This window comes from Populus euphratica, unplaced genomic scaffold (assembly GCF_000495115.2).
Source record: "Populus euphratica unplaced genomic scaffold, PopEup_1.0 scaffold76.1, whole genome shotgun sequence".
In the NCBI taxonomy this organism is placed as follows: domain Eukaryota; kingdom Viridiplantae; phylum Streptophyta; class Magnoliopsida; order Malpighiales; family Salicaceae; genus Populus; species Populus euphratica.
In genome coordinates this window covers 500,233-516,423 of record NW_011499890.1, presented here as the reverse complement: position 1 = coordinate 516,423, position 16,191 = coordinate 500,233, and the positions used below count along the sequence as shown (strand labels likewise).

General features: G+C 32.4%; 2 protein-coding genes across 3 annotated transcripts; one reads left to right on the top strand and one right to left on the bottom strand.

Annotated features, from left to right (window-relative positions):
* Positions 1-752: 752 nt before the first annotated feature.
* On the top strand, positions 753-4,126 carry LOC105131042 (zinc finger (CCCH-type) family protein). 2 transcript variants are annotated; one of them, XM_011033807.1, is made up of 2 exons: positions 753-1,029; positions 1,609-4,126. In XM_011033807.1, exon 2 carries the CDS (start codon positions 1,646-1,648, stop codon positions 3,710-3,712), a length of 2,067 nt encoding a protein of 688 aa, XP_011032109.1. In that variant the 5' UTR covers positions 753-1,029; positions 1,609-1,645; the 3' UTR covers positions 3,713-4,126. The 2 variants fall into 2 exon arrangements, with proteins under 2 accessions (XP_011032109.1, XP_011032108.1); XM_011033806.1 differs by having other exon boundaries at positions 1,560-4,126.
* Positions 4,127-8,214: 4,088 nt separating this feature from the next.
* On the bottom strand, positions 8,215-9,911 carry LOC105131041 (uncharacterized). Its single transcript, XM_011033805.1, has 2 exons — positions 8,813-9,911; positions 8,215-8,670 (listed from the first exon to the last, which is right to left on the bottom strand). Exons 1-2 carry the CDS (start codon positions 9,786-9,788, stop codon positions 8,312-8,314), a joined length of 1,335 nt encoding a protein of 444 aa, XP_011032107.1. The 5' UTR covers positions 9,789-9,911; the 3' UTR covers positions 8,215-8,311.
* Between the last annotated feature and the right edge of the window lie 6,280 nt (positions 9,912-16,191).

The window sequence follows — 16,191 nt, the reverse complement described above, 5'->3', positions numbered from 1 at the left end:
ACCTTCAAGAATTCATTCCTCAGTCCATAATTTTGAAATCCAGCACGATTCAACATATCAATTTAAAATCCAGTTAATTTGAGATTAAAATTAGATTGAGCTTAAAAAAAATTGGTATAATCTAATAACTTGACAAGATTTAATTAAAAATTCAGTTATAATTTATTAATTTTTTATTAAAATAATATTATTTTAATTTTAAAAAAATAATTCAAGTGATCTAATAACCCGATTAAAATCCAAAACCACAATCCCGACCGGGTCTGGAAACTATCCCTCGGTGGCGCTTTTTCCTTACACTTAAAGAAACAATATCCAGCTCAAATTAACAGCTCGTTCACTCTATAGAGAAAACAGCTAATCATCGCAGCTTTATGCACTCGCTTTCACCAATATAACTAACTTGTTTTATAACCTTACATCACAGGTAGTGGGTTTAGTATAATTAAGCAACGAATAGGATTAAAATCATGTCGACGGTGAAGGTACGTCCACGTCATCCAAAAGAGGCCACAAACGCGAAAAGCGTGACAATCCGGAATGTCGATACGGTCACCTTTAGGTGAGGGCGGTTTCTATCGGGTTCTCAACACGTGGCAACCTAACAATCGATACGGTTAGATATTGAGAACCTCGTGGCCCCTACCTTCCACTCACACAAAATTTCATCTGCATTTACATTTGCATTTGCATCTGCATCTGCATCAGCATCTGCATTTCATTTTCCTTAGAGGGAAACATAAAAAATAAATGAAAAAAAGTAGAAGTAAAAAAATATAGGAGGAGCCATAGAAGAAGCAGGGGGTGGTTTCAAAGACGCAGACCTTTTGACCTTAACAAAAGCCCCATTAAAAGAGAGAAGCCAAAAGGTCTCTCTTTCCTTCTTTATTGAGGTTTTTTGGCTTTTTGAAGTTTAATAAAAGGAGAGAGAGGTTAATTAACTTGAAAAAAAAAACCCAGAACAAAGCAGCTCAGGGTTTAGTTCAGTTCTTACATTCAAGCTCTCATATTCTTACATTTGAAGCCAAGGTATGTATTTTCTTATGTTTGTTATGATTCGATGATGGGTTTTGTTTGCCTTGGTGGGTTTTTGACAATACTAGGTTTGTTAGAAAATGTAGGTAAAAGACTGGGATTCGAGTTGTGGGGGTGTTTACTTTAATATTTATTGAAATTATGCTAGAAACAATTTTTGAATTGTTTTCTATTATTAGAAACCAGGAAGGAGGAGGGTGTGTTAGATGGTGCTGTTGTTGTGGAAGGAGGGTGTGTTAGATGGTGCTGTTGTTTTTGTTTGGATTTTAACTAATTTCTCTCTGTTTTTTTTTTCCGCTTCTTGAAATTTTTCTTTTAGGATTGCTGCTGTTTTTATTTGATGGCTCAAAAATTTCAGAAATGTTTTTTAATGGATGTTTTGTTTAGAATTTGATGGAATTTATTCCTTAACGAAATTTTCTCACTTGTTGTCTCTCTCCCTCTCCTTGTGTGCAATGGAAAACAACCTAAAAACCCGTGCTTGTAAATGTTTTTGAAGGCTTTATTTGTTTACAATTCTGTAGAAAAGAGACTTTGTGGATGCTCTTAAGAGAGAAACTTTTCGATGTGCAGTGGTTCAAAGAGTAAACCAACACATACTGGTTTCAACATGGAGAATGAATTTCAAAAGCAAGATGGGGTTTGCTATGATTTCTCTCTTTTGCTCGAGTTGTCTGCCTCGAATGATTTGACCGGGTTTAAGAGAGCAATTGAAGTGGAGGGACATGATATTGATGCGCCAGGTTTGTGGTATGGAAGGAGAATTGGCTCGAAAAAGATGGGATTTGAGGAGAGGACACCCCTCATGATTGCTGCCTTGTACGGAAGCAAAGATGTGTTGAATTATATATTGGAAACAGGTCATGTGGATGTCAACAGAGGGTATGGTTCTGATGGGGCCACAGCGCTTCACTGTGCTGCTGCCGGCGGCTCTTCTTCTGCACATGAGGTTGCCAGGCTCTTGCTTGATGCCTCTGCTGATCCTAATTCCGTTGATGCCAATGGAAATCACCCTGGTGACTTGATTGCCCCTGTTGTTGAGTCTGGTTCTAATTCAACGAGAAAGACCCTGGAGATCATGTTAAAGGGTGGCAGTAGTGGTGAAGAATCATGTGTTTTGGCTTATCAAATTGTAAACGAGATGGATGGGCTGGAACAGCAAGAAATTTCAACGCCAAGGGTTTCAAAAGACGGGCATGAGAAGAGAGAGTATCCTATTGATCTGACACTTCCTGATATTAAGAATGGGATATATGGGACTGACGAGTTTAGAATGTATACATTTAAGGTCAAGCCTTGCTCAAGGGCTTACTCTCACGACTGGACAGAGTGCCCATTTGTGCACCCTGGAGAGAATGCTAGGCGTCGTGACCCCAGGAAGTACCACTATAGCTGTGTTCCATGTCCTGAGTTTCGAAAGGGGTCTTGCAGGCAGGGTGATGCCTGTGAATATGCACATGGTATTTTTGAGTGCTGGCTTCATCCTGCGCAGTATAGAACTCGTCTCTGTAAAGATGAGACAGGTTGCACTAGGAGGGTGTGTTTCTTTGCTCACAAGCCTGAAGAGCTTCGCCCCTTGTATGCCTCTACAGGTTCGGCAGTGCCTTCTCCTAGATCCTACTCAGCAAATTGTTCAACTTTGGACATGAGTTCTATAAGCCCGCTTTCCCTTGGTTCTCCATCTGTCTTGATACCATCCACATCAACCCCACCAACTCCCTCCGGTTCCTCTTCACCTATCGGTGGATGGACAAACCATTCTAATGTGGTGCCCCCTGCATTGCAGCTTCCTGGTAGCAGGTTGAAATCTGCGTTGTGTGCTCGAGATATGGAGTTAGACATGGAATTGCTTGGGCTTGAAAGTCACCGTCGAAGGCAGCAGTTTATGGATGAGATTTCTGGTCTTTCATCTCCCTCCAGCTGGAACAATGGTCTGTCCACTGCCTCAGCTTTTGCTGCCTCTGGTGATCGAACTGGGGAGTTGAATAGGCTTGGAGGAGTGAGGCCTACTAACCTTGAAGATATTTTTGGATCCCTTGATCCTTCAATTTTACCTCAGATGCAGGGACTCTCACTGGATGCTGCAGTAGCTCAATTGCAGCCTCCAACAGGGATGCAGATGCGCCAGAACATCAACCAGCAGCTTCGGTCCAGCTATCCCACCAGCTTCTCATCATCTCCTGTGAGAAGATCACCATCTTTTGGAGTTGATCATTCTGGAGGCGCAGCAGCAGCAGCTTTGAGTTCAAGATCTGCTGCCTTTGCAAAGCGTAGCCAGAGCTTTGTGGAACGAAGTGCTGTGAATCGTCATACTGGGTTTTCTTCACCATCATCTTCAGCAAATGTAATGCCTTCTAACCTTGCTGACTGGGGTTCTCCTGATGGAAAATTAGATTGGGGTATCCAGGGAGAAGAGCTCAATAAGCTCCGGAAGTCTGCTTCTTTTGGTTTTCGAAGCAATGGTAGCAGTTTTGCTACAGCTGGTGCCTCAGTGCCAGCAACTGTTGATGAGCCGGATGTTTCATGGGTACAGTCCCTGGTGAAGGATACTCCTGCAAAATCTGGGCCATTGGGTTTTGAGGAGCAGCAGCAGTGTCATCTTAACATTGGAGGTTCAGAGACGCTCCCAGCTTGGGTGGAGCAGCTGTACATGGAGCAGAAGCCATTGGTGGCTTAGAAGCAAATAGCAGCCCCAATTTGGCCCATAATTCATCATTTAACTACTTATTTATTTTGCCATTTTTTGAATTTTTATTAGTTTTGATCACATCTAGGATGAAGAAACTGGATAAAGGACAAAAGGAAAAAAAAAATAGAAATTAAAACCGAGGAAGAGAACAAAGATATCCGGGCATGACTAAATGTTTCTGCTCAAGGATTTCTTATATTCGTAAGAAACAATAGATTCTTTTTCACTTGCATATAGAAGTGGGAAGCATCATCTTGTGCTGGTGAGAGTAGAAGCGGTGGCCTAGGGATTTCATTTTATCCATAGCCTGATTTCATTTTAGCTCTTGGGCTGTATACATCATATGTACTAAAAACTGTTACAGTAATTACTTAATAAAACATGTATCAGAATTCGATGGATCCTGTTATCTTTCTGCTTCTTGTATCCGCCCGCGTCTCATCTTGTCTCTGTTCTGATATGTTAATGAGCTCTTCTTATCCTTGATGTGCCATGAATCAACCTCACTGTTCAGTAGACGGGAAGCCTTATTCTCCCAAGTTGTATTGGAGGTCTCAATCTATGGCCCTTTTGCAGGAGAAGAAAGTAGATGCTGGTAGCCAACAACTCCACATCAAACTAGAGGTTGAAAAGAACGAGAACGGACGTTAAAATCCTGGACTGTATCTACGGATGATGCTAGCTCCCAGTAGTGATGCCATTTCTTTCTTCATTCTTTCATCTTTTGTCAATGCTGTCCCACCTATCACTCTTTTTCGAGTACTACATTTCACTTTCGGCATGGAAAAGATGGGATTCATTGATTCCATAATTCTCAAGTTGGGGAGATTGTTGAGCACTGATGAAAAGGCAGTCTAGTTATCATTACCCGCTTTGTATCTTCAAAACACTTTCTAAAGTAGTGGTGCACTCGAAGAGAGAAAAAGAAGAGAGGATGCTTTGGTGCTCCAAGCCTCCCTCTTCATTAGAAGCCAAAACCCTACTGCTGCACACTGAAACCTACATCTCTCTCTAGTGGCGCTGCCTAAATTGCTCGCCTCATGAGAATAATTTACTTGCTTAACTTATTTTACTGGGATTTGATATATTTTAATTCGAGAGACAAAACATTCTTCCTTATTTGCTGCTGGGGTAAAGCATGACTTCACCACGCATTGTTTCTCAAGAGAGAAAAAAATAAAATAAAAAATTGCTTGGAATGGACCTAGTCAAGTGGATTTAGCATTCACGGCAATTAAGATATTGCTCAGCTATAAACTAATAAAACAGGTGAAGACAGGGAGATAAGCTTCGGGGGGTGACAACGTGCATGCAAAGTCTCAAAACGCACATCATTAGCTTGTAATCCAAGTCATCGTTTTGGATTCTTTTGAGTAAAGAAAAAAGCAAAGCCAAATCTCGGAATCTTGATTAAGCAGTGGAAAGCATCAGATTAAATCGGGTAGCAACTGGGCATGCTGTGCCTCTTCAACCTACCAAGTACAGGTGGTATTCGCACTCTGTCTATAATTTGATTTATCCCTCAATTATCATCAGATTGTTATTTGGATTCCAGAAAAAAAATTGAAAATCTTGGCTGGATCCCACATTAAACTGTGCCCACTTTACTCCCATGGTCTCAAACTAATCTATAACATTAAAAAAGGAATTGAAATCTTCAACCAAATCAATATATGAATACTTTAAGGTGAGATTTACCAGCCAAAAAAAAAAGATATGAATTTTCATTTATAGTTTTTATTTGATAGGTGTTTTGTAGTATATTGCGGGTTAGGTCAAAATTAAATAAGAATAAAATAGCCTAATAAAAATAAAAATAAAAGAAATACAAAATTCAATTACCAGTAAAGAAAAAGAAAAAAATTTAATTTTTTTAAAAAATAACTTGACTTCGCATACCAAACCTACAAGATGATAGTAAAATGGAGATAAGGCTGAACAAAAAAAATTAAATAAAATAATAGAGGTCAATTCTTAAGCAAACTAAATAATAAAATTTAAAAAAATCAATTTAAAAATCAAATATAAAAAAATAAGTTAACTCAAGTTAATTCGACTAACTCGATACCCTAAATTTGAGATCGAGATAATCTCATTAAAAATTTTTAAAAAAATCATGAAGTTCAAGGCTCAGTAACCCAATGTCGAATAATAAATTATTTTTAAAAAAAATTAAAAAATTCAAAATTAAATCGAGTTAATCCTCAAAATAGGTGACTCGGGTTATGAGACCAAGATCACCCAATTGAAAGCAAACATGAAAAAATCACTAAGTAAAATTTATAATCATGAAGAAAAGTGGTAATCAAAACAAAGATCAAATTTGATATAAAAACTAAATTAAAAAAATAACAAGGGATTACATTGAAAAAAAATCAAGAAAAAAGCAAAAAGCATGAAAATAGCAATAAAAAAATAATGATAAAATTAAATACAAAAATTAAATAAAATTAAATATTTAAAGATTAAATTAAAAAATAAATTAAATTAAAAAAATAAAAAATAAGGCTCAAATTCAATAAAAAAATAAAATGCTTGAGAATAAAATTAAAAAGAAATTTTATAAAACATAAAAAATATAAATAACAATTAAAATAATTATGGGCGAAATTAATACAAATACAATCTCAGAAAAAACAGCTACTTTTTACAAGGGTTATGATGAAATTCAATGCAAGGAGAGACAGACAAAAAAGAAAGGAAACGAAAACAAATTTGCTGGAGCCCAATCTCTTCTCACACGCATTGACCAAAGAGAACGACGTGACACTTCAAATATTATTGTTCGTAGTGGTCTTTGGTGAAGGGAGGTGGAGCACACGGTAATTACTTTTATTTTTTAAAATTATATTTATAGTTGTTAATAGATTAAATTACCCTCATCCAAAATGACTATAACAAAGAAAACATGATAGAAATACTAAAATGCCCTTAAATGCTAGTTTTATTTTTTATTTTTTTAAATAACAATATGTAGTTATTTTACTATGCAACCTAATGATACAGACTGAAAAGCTTTTGAATCTATTTTTATTTTTTAAAAATATTTAAATCATTTTACTATACATCAAAAATATAAAAAGACCAATCTATTCATGTTTAATATTACAATGGCATATAGATCCTATGAAAATAAAAATTGTTTTAGTTAAATGACTCTGTTTGATAATTTTGACAAAACACTCATTTCATTGCTACAATTTACAATAACGTGTCTTGATGCATGGTTAAATATTTAGCTCTATTAGTATTTTTTTTAATTAAACACTGGTATTATATTTTAAAATTATTTTAATTATAATAATTGAAGAAATGACTTAATATATATATATATATATATATATAAAAGATCATGATCTGTACCATCCAAGTAATTGATGATTAAAGCCAACGTGCCTACTTAAGTAGTTGCTTATAGATCCTATACAGCTATAGTAAACTAATTGATTCAATGTAAGCTTTTTACTAGTGATTTTGTTGACCGAGTTAAGTAGATTTTACATAAGCAACGATATATGAACTTTGACCTCGTTGACCCTGTTTGTTATTTTTTTTTCTTTCTAATTTTTATTACAGAAAGCATTTATTGAAATTACAAAAAAAAAAACATAGAGATTTTGTCGAGACTATTTAACAAATTAATTTAGTGTCAAGATCCAATTAACACTTGCTTGGAATACGAGGACAATATTTATCATTAACCCATAAAAGTAAAGTAAAAAGAATAAATAAAAAATATTAATAAAAAATTTTGTATACCAATTAAAATAAAAATTTCATATCAATAACACTTTAAAGTATGAAACTATAATTTCATACCAATTAAAACTAAAAAATGAGTATTTTATGATGTTTAAACTGAATTTTGTGACAAAAACAACATGCTATGGTCTAAATGTTTTTCCTAAAGAGTATCAAACGTGAGGGTTAATTGAGTAACGTTTGATACTTGAGGGATCTAAATAAGAAAATGCTTAGTCTGGTGATCTAATATTCAAAATTGGATGATAGGACACTTTGTCCGTTGTCCTTAATTTGCAGGAACATGATGCTTTAAGCTTCTTCAGCTGGCTGCCCCCACATGAGCTTAAAGGCCATTTTGATATTTTAGTTTAGATTTTTTTTGAAGTAATTTTTATTTAAAAATATGCTTCTTCGGCTGGCTGCCCCCACATGCGCTCAAAGGGCATTTTGATATTTTAGTGTAGATTGTTTTTTGAAGTAATTTTTATTTAAAAATTTATTTTTTATTTTTTAAAATTTATTTTTAATATTAATACTAAAAAAGTTTAATTTGAAACATAAAAATATTCAAAATTTAAAGCATAAAAAAATTGTTCAACCAAAACCCCAAAACAAGACTGAAGTGTTCAGCAAGACAGCAGACAAAAAGAAAAAAAAGACAACTCTTTTCCTGTAACAAATTATTTACTAGGATCAAAATAGCGCAACATCTTCGGGGAGTTTGAATTTAAATTCTGCGGCGGGGAGATTCGAAAGGTAGAGATTAGATTCTGAGTTTCTTGTAATAATATAATTTACAAAAAGTATAATCTTACTAGTTGATTTTTTTTTTCATGGCAAGAGTCAAGCAAGTTGATCTACAAGCTCCTGTAACAACTGATCCAAGATTTGCACCCCAAAATCTGCACTGATCTCTTCAAAATCTTCTTCGAATTTACACATATTTTTGTATGCATTCAAATTTGTCTCGACCACTTGAGTTTCTGTCAGCTTGCAAACTTCATCCCACATGTTTAAGTAGTCATGATTATGGCAAACTTTCTTCCTCGACCCTGGACAAGGTTCTTCAGTTTTATTGGAATTTCGGTCGTCGAAGATCAAGTTACCATCACTGCGTTGTGACAAGTGTTTGTGATTTTGATTCTCAAGTTGAGGGGATAATTTCCTCCTCGAATTAGACTCCCCTGACTTTGTATCTTCCTCTGTTACATAAACAAAAAGAAACAACATTTTGAGAACACGATACATCAACTCTTGATATGAAAAAACAGAAAGGAAAATGAAACCAACTACTAATTGTGCCTAAAGATGTTAGAATCTGAGCTGAACTGAGGAGAATGACACCTGATTTAGTAACGTCTGGATCAACGATGAATTGATCAAAATCAAGAACAGAAACAGGGCTGGAATCCTGTGAGCTGATCTCTGCTTCCTCATTTTTGAATGCACATCCTTTTGTTTTCTTGTTTCTCCTTCTTAATTCTGCTCCAATGCCAGGGACTTCCTTATGATACAACCATTTATTTTCCAAGTAAACTATTTCACTGTCCTTTAGACTCATGTGAGCGGGTGAATCTTCAATTTTGCCACCATTGCCAGCTTCTTGAGCAGGCTTATGATCTTCTAATATTCTGTTGCTCAACTCTGACTCATTTAAAACTTTCAAAACCATCTTGTTGATTTTCTCTTCTCTTTCTCTCTTCTCTGATTCTACTGCTTTCTCTCTTCTGTTTTCCTTCCTTTTACATTTTTCTCTTCTTTTCTCCTTCAATTCTCCAGAACCCACTTCACATTTCCTCTCTTTAGATCTAACTTTCTTGCTTTCACTCCCAATATTCTCAAAGCTGAGAACAAAGTATTCCTTATTTTCTGCCTCAAGAAAAGTTGGCATCTCCCGAAACGACAATGTACTACTCTTAACCCTTCTATGCTGTCTTTGCATTTGATCGCTTTCACCTCTAAACTCCACAGAATTCATCGACCGACTTCTTGATATCGAGTTAGCACAGACTTTCATATCAACTGAACTAGTTTCAGGGAAACACTCCAATCCCATTAGCCTAGCTACAACACCAGGATTAGCAGCAGTGGTCTCCAGTTTCTCATTTGACTTGATGAGTTCTTGGTGTCTACCATCACAAGGTATTGAACTGGTTTCAGTGATTTGGTCAGATGGGTGTGTAGGGAGGCTGCGAGAGCAGAGAATTCGACGTAGAAGACCCGTAAGGCAACTAGCAGTGGCACTTTTTGAAGTGCACGTATTTGGATCAAAAGAAGAAGTGGAGGAAGATGAGATAGAAGGAGACGGTAACAGTTTCATCTTCCCCCCAAAAAAGGTAGTAGTTAAAATCAAGAAACCAAGTATACTTTGAAGTAGTGTTTAGGAGTGAGAATTGGCTATGGGGTTTGCGGGATTTCAACTTTGCCAAAAGGAAAACTAGAGCATAACTCAGGAGTGAGAATTGGCTATGGGGTTTGCTCTTTGCCAAAAGGAAAACTAGAGCATAACAAAGAAAAAGGGAGGAGTTGAAAAGAAAAGGAGAGATTTGAATATATTTCTTTTTTAGATAGAGAAAAGAAAGAAACATGGAAACGAAGAGAAAGCAGGGACAGGGACAGGGACAGGAGGCGGGCTTTAGATTTGAACGTGAACAGTTTGGGTCTTTTGTAATTCTAAAAGTTATTTCTCATTCAAATTAATTAATAATTATAAAAATCAATCTAATTTTTTATAAAAATTCAAAAACAATAAATGAAATTCAGAATCTAATGAACAAAAAATGATGAGTTATCAAAAAATCTTTACCATACTAAAAATATAAAAAATGTATTGTATTTTTTATGATTAATTATTTTCTTTTTATTTCTATCTCCGGCTATATCTTCCCTTTTTTTTAAGCATTAAATCTTGAATTTTTTCATTGAGCCATTATATTTTCGTGGAATTTTAAATTACATGTTATTCTACCAAAATTCATTAAAAAAAAAAGTCTTTTTTTTCCTTCAAAAATCCAAGAGTTGATGGATGGAGAATTGATTCAGAAACACTGAGAAATAATGTTTCCACGCGCATTGACAAGTCAATTTGTTCATCTTGTTGGCTTTCGCTGCTGTTGCAGGTACTTGGTCTGTATCAGTACAGGGTAATAATACATACTACTACCACTTCGCATCTGATTGGTAATAATAGCCAACTGACAGGTTTCAGTACGTGTTTTGTAAAACTACATCTATGTTCTTACAAAATAAAATAAAACAAAAAGTTTTTAATATAAAATAAACTATATTACTTGCCGTGCTATACCTCAGGTCAGACTTTTTTAAAAAAAAAAAACAAAAAAGTTGTAATTAAATCCTGTTATGAAGGTAAACCTTAAATCTTTCTCTCTACTCTACCTGGCATGGCTTCAAAGTATTTGATCGCCTCTCTTTTTACCCCTATAGTTGATAACATATGTTATTATTTTAAAGTGTATAAATTAGATAGTTAAAAACAATCACTGCAAAAAAAATATATATATATATTCAAGGCGCGAGATATTTTTATTTTCTTGATGTGTTTGGTCGGTTGGATTATTTTATTTTTTTCTTTCTTGTATTGTCATCTTTTTCCAATAGGATATTTATATTTATTGAGTTAAGTTGGATAAATTAAAAATTATAAATAAATTTCAGTATTAAATATAAAAAAAATTGTTACAAGGTGCATGCAACTTTCTTTAAGCATCAATGATAGCTATTTTTAATGTTGTTGGAATCATATCCATAAAAATTTTTCTCATGATATTATGTTGTGGATTAAGTAACTTTGATCATCTTTTTTTTCTCTATCTTGATTTTTATGCATAGTTTATTAAAAATGCAAAAGCGACTTTCAAATTTTAGGGCCTTAAATTTTAGTTTACATTTTTTTAATTAATGTTTAACAATAATTATAATTTAATCTTGCAATGATAATTATACTTTTTTAACAATAATTTTTTTTAGGACCGTAAATTTTGTTATCTTGTTGTGTTTGGTGGCTGAGTTTTTTTTTTTTTCCTCTTATATTGTTATCTTTTTCAATCTTTATTGAGTTAAGTTTAAATAAATTTCAGGATTAAATTAAAGAATTATAGATAAAATTGAACCCATAAAAATAAAATAAAAGAGTTATTAAAAAGTAAAAATCTAAATTAAAAAATTATTAAAAATTAAAAATTTAAATTAAATAAAAAAAATAAAATATTACATGCATCAAAAGGTTGCTACATTATGCGTGCAACTTCCTCCAAGCACTAATGATGGCTATTTTTATTTTTGATGTTGTTGGAATTGTTTAAACAAAGATTTTTTTATGGTGTTGTGTGATGAATCAAGTAACTTTGATTATCTTCTTTTTATTTATTTTAATTTTTATTTGTAATTTATTAAAAATATAAAAGGGACTTATTTTTGGGACTCTAAATTTTAGTTCATATTCTTTTAATTATTTTTTTAACAATGATTATAATTTAATCATGCAAAATCAATTCCAATAAATAATGGAGGATCTCCAAGACCATGAATACGCCAAGAAATGCAAAATAGAAGAAATTCTTGAAGCAAAAAACATATAAAATGTGACATGGGATGACGAAATTAAAAAATCAAGACTTTAAGATAAGAAAAAAAACAGATGAGAAAATAACGAAAATGCAACATGAAAGCAGCCAAAAAAAAGTTGAGAAATTTACAAAACTTGCCACATTTCTACGGTGATTTAACTGTTCAAAAACACCATTTTATTTTAATATTTCTGTTAATGCATTTTGAAAATCATTTTTAAATGCATATGTTTTACCGGGCGCGGCCGGTGTCCTGATTGCAAAAATGGTTTTTTTTTTTTAAAAAAAAAATACAGACAACACTACTCTCATTGTTCTTTCAAGAAAAAGTTCGAAAACTGCTGATTTCATGTTTGAATAATCACCTTTAATTACCTCGTAATTTTATAAATCTTAAAAGAAATTCTAGTTTATGTAGTACATGACTGTAAAAGAGATATAATCACCTTTAATTTCTCGTAATATTTAAAAGGATTGGCAATTAAATAATTATAAATTTAAATTTTATTATTTTTATTTATTTGATAAAATATAAGTATAAAATAATATGAGTTTGTATAAATTTAAAGTCCAACAAAATTTTATTTAAAAATATATTAAAAATAATATATATTACATTCTAAAATTTCATTTAATAATTTAAATTATTAAATTAAAACATGTGATCTTCGACTTATCACCTGTCCTTTATTTTTAAAATAAAAAACATATACAGACAATGGGTTGTTTGTTGAGATGAAAAGATTGCGTTGCTGACAGCAAAAACCAAACCCGTCATCTAACTCAGCTATGATAAGAATTTATTATTGGACAATTAAATAAATATATTATAATGGTTATAAATTCAATTATAATTATAACGAAGCTCACATTTCTTTCCTCTTTATTTCTATCACATATTCACATCACGTGTATTTCATTGTCACCTTCCATTGTCTCATTCTTCATCCTTATCCAAGCCACGTGTCAAAATCTTCAAGCTTCAGTCACTTCTCTCATTGCTTCACATGTCAAAGACTCTCTCCACTCAATAAATTTCAATATATTTTATAGATAAATTGGTGTAAAATATCATTAAAAAATGAAGTTTATTCTGGGAGTTTTGATTTAATAACAAAAAAAAACCCTTTTCTATAGCAACTTCTTTCCTTTCTAATCTCTCGTAAAATTACTTTTTTCCACGGTATCAAACACATAACAAATATACTAAATAAAAAAGGAATTTTACTAGTATTTTCACCATAATTCTAAATACATTTCATCATGAACGATGACAATAAAATTATTAATTATTCTCTAGTTCAAATAATAAATGGCTTTTCATAAAAAGATATTAGGATTATTTTATTTTATATGAACATTAAAAATACTAGATTGCTATTAAAAATAAAAACAAAATTACATACCTTTCATCCAGGAGTATTATCAAGTTTTTTCTATTTTAGATAATGGTCAGATTGCTAAAATGCCTTTTAAATTAAAACAATCAAAGTTTTCAGACGAATAATATTTATGTATTTTTGCATGGTTATTTTATTATTTATCTGCTTTATCAATAATATTATTATATTTTACCATAATAAAATAATATTAGAATTCAAAAAGATTCCGTGTGAAAAGTTTTTATGCACTTTAGATGTCGTAACACCTTCCTATTATTGAACTTAACTATTCATCATGTAGTTAAATGCGTTGTCGCGTTTTTTTTTAGCTAGTACCGAGACATGTGTTATCAACAAGTAAATGATTTATTATTAATAAGTATTTTTTTTAATTTTTTTCTCTCTTCTTTCAAAAACATTGGTGATTGGTCTTTTTTGTTTTTTTTATTTGTGATGTGGTTATTCTTTTTTTGATTTTTAATTTTTATCATTGACTCTTTTCTAGGAGTTTTGTTCATTTCAATTTAGTCATTTAATTTAATTTTGTAATATATTATATTTTTCAATTTAATTTTTATTTTTTTGATTCTTTTACTTGACCCTTTTATATATGTTTTTTCAATTTGACCATTCAATCAACTTTATTTTATGTTATTATTTTCAATTTGATCATCAATTTTTTCTTCCAGAGTTAATTTTTCGATTAATTTAACAATCTATGCAAAAATTTTAACTATTCAATCAACTTTATTTTATGTTATTGTTTTCAATTTGATCATCAATTTTTTTTTCCAGAGTTAATTTTCTGATTAATTTAACAATCTATGCAAAAATTTGTATCATTTGTTTATTTTCTCATCCTTTACTTTTTTGTAGAGGTGTTATTTTTTTTTTGTCTTGATACTTTAATTTCAATTTTTCATACATTTTTTATTTGATTTTTATTTTCTGGATTTTATTCTTGTTTTTTATAAAAGTTTTATTGGTTTTTAATATTGTATCTAGAACAAAGTTTATTTTTGTGTTATTTTTTTTCAATTTTATTAGTTATTTTTCTTTTAAATTTAATCTTTTAATTGGAAAAATTTAGTTACTCTCTAATTTATTTTTTATTTTAATATTTTCCCTTGTTATTTTAATTATATTTTTTGAATTTAGATCATATTGTGCAATTATTCCCCCCTTATATTATATTCTTCAGCATTTATTAACTCAATCCAATTTTTTAATCTCTTTTTATCTAATTTTATGGTCTCGTTGAATTTTTTAATAGATATTATAATTTTTTTAAAATATTATTTGATTAATATTATTTTTTATTATTTAATTAAAATAACATTAGCTTATTAATTTCAGTCTGTATTATATCTTAGATCACTAATTATTTTTATTTTTCCAAACACATTTACATCAACTAAATATTATCATTATTAAAAAAAAAAAACATATTCATAGCGTGCCTCGTCCTTACTAGAATTGCACTCGAACCGAGTAAAAAAAATTACTTGGTTAATGCGCGGGATGAATGAAAAATTGTCCGTATAAGCGCGTTCGAGTCTCTCTTGCTCTGTGGTGGAGAAAAAAGAGAGGGGCTTTGAATTATATGGTATTATAGTATTGCTCTGTACGTGCGCCATGTCTGCGTAAGAGAGAGACGGATAAGATTGAATTATGAAAGACAATGTCTGGTTGCTATGTCCAGGAAGCCAGGGAACGCACCCAGAGGGAATTCCTTTTGGGTCTTGCAGCCTTCATCAGTCAAAACTCATTAAAGGAAGCAGAGAGAGGAAGGGTCCTGCAAGCCTCCCTGCCGACCACCTCTGCCCTCTGTTTCCAGCCACCTTTTGGTTTCCAATTCAAAACAATCAATCGTCGCTGTACACTCACCCCACCTGTGTATACTATACTTTATCGATAACATGAGAAATCATTGAATTTGTAACGTAAGATTACTCGTAATTATTGATGTCGGTAGATGGGCACCACCTCGAAAATTGCCTGCAACATCCGCACAAAATGTTACAGGGTGCCTGGCATGGCATGTCCCTTTTTTTTTCCTGTTGTTGTTGCAAGGAAAAGGGAATGATGAGGGTGACAGGCTTATGAGATTATGTTACGCATCATGTGATTAAGATCTGATCTGAAGTTGTTAGAAATGAAATGACCTGATAACACAATAATCCTGCTAAACTCCACTGCTTTTACCATTACAGATCTCAAAAATAGCTCAGTCAGGCAAGCTGATAGGCATCCATGCGTGCGTCCTTCACATGAGAAAAACCCGTCTCCCATTCCCACCTTTAAAATCTGAAATTCATCAGCCAAATTGATGTGGGCACTTCCATGTTTCTTAGAGCTCAGGTAAGCAAAAATTAAAACTTTGAACTGTAATAATGAAGATATTAATGAAGAAGGATAGAGTCCTTTTCCCACGAAAGAAGAAGAAGAAGACAGAGACAGATACTTGATTTGAAATTATTTGGGCCTCTTCATCTAGAAATTTCAAATCTCAGCCTCGAGATGTCTTGCGTGCGCTACGGGAGACCTGGATTTTCATGAGCCCGACTTTCAAGTTTTTCAATGGGCCTCAGGCCTGCAAAACGGAGTAAAATTTTGGGATAATTGCGATGTTCCTACAAAAGCTTTTTTACCTTTTTTTTTTTTTCAATTGAGTAGAGGAATATTAATTTATTCATCTTGGTATACCAATTATTTTCATTGTAGCAAGTAAGTACTTTTATATATATATATATAT

Coding starts and splice junctions, on each gene's coding strand:
- LOC105131042 (XM_011033806.1), top strand. CDS start 1,601: ATGTGCAGTGGTTCAAAGAGTAAACCAACACATACTGGTTTCAACATG.
- LOC105131041 (XM_011033805.1), bottom strand. CDS start 9,788: ATGAAACTGTTACCGTCTCCTTCTATCTCATCTTCCTCCACTTCTTCT. Junction 8,671..8,812: donor TCCAGACGTTACTAAATCAG/GTGTCATTCTCC, acceptor TTTATGTAACAG/AGGAAGATACAAAGTCAGGG.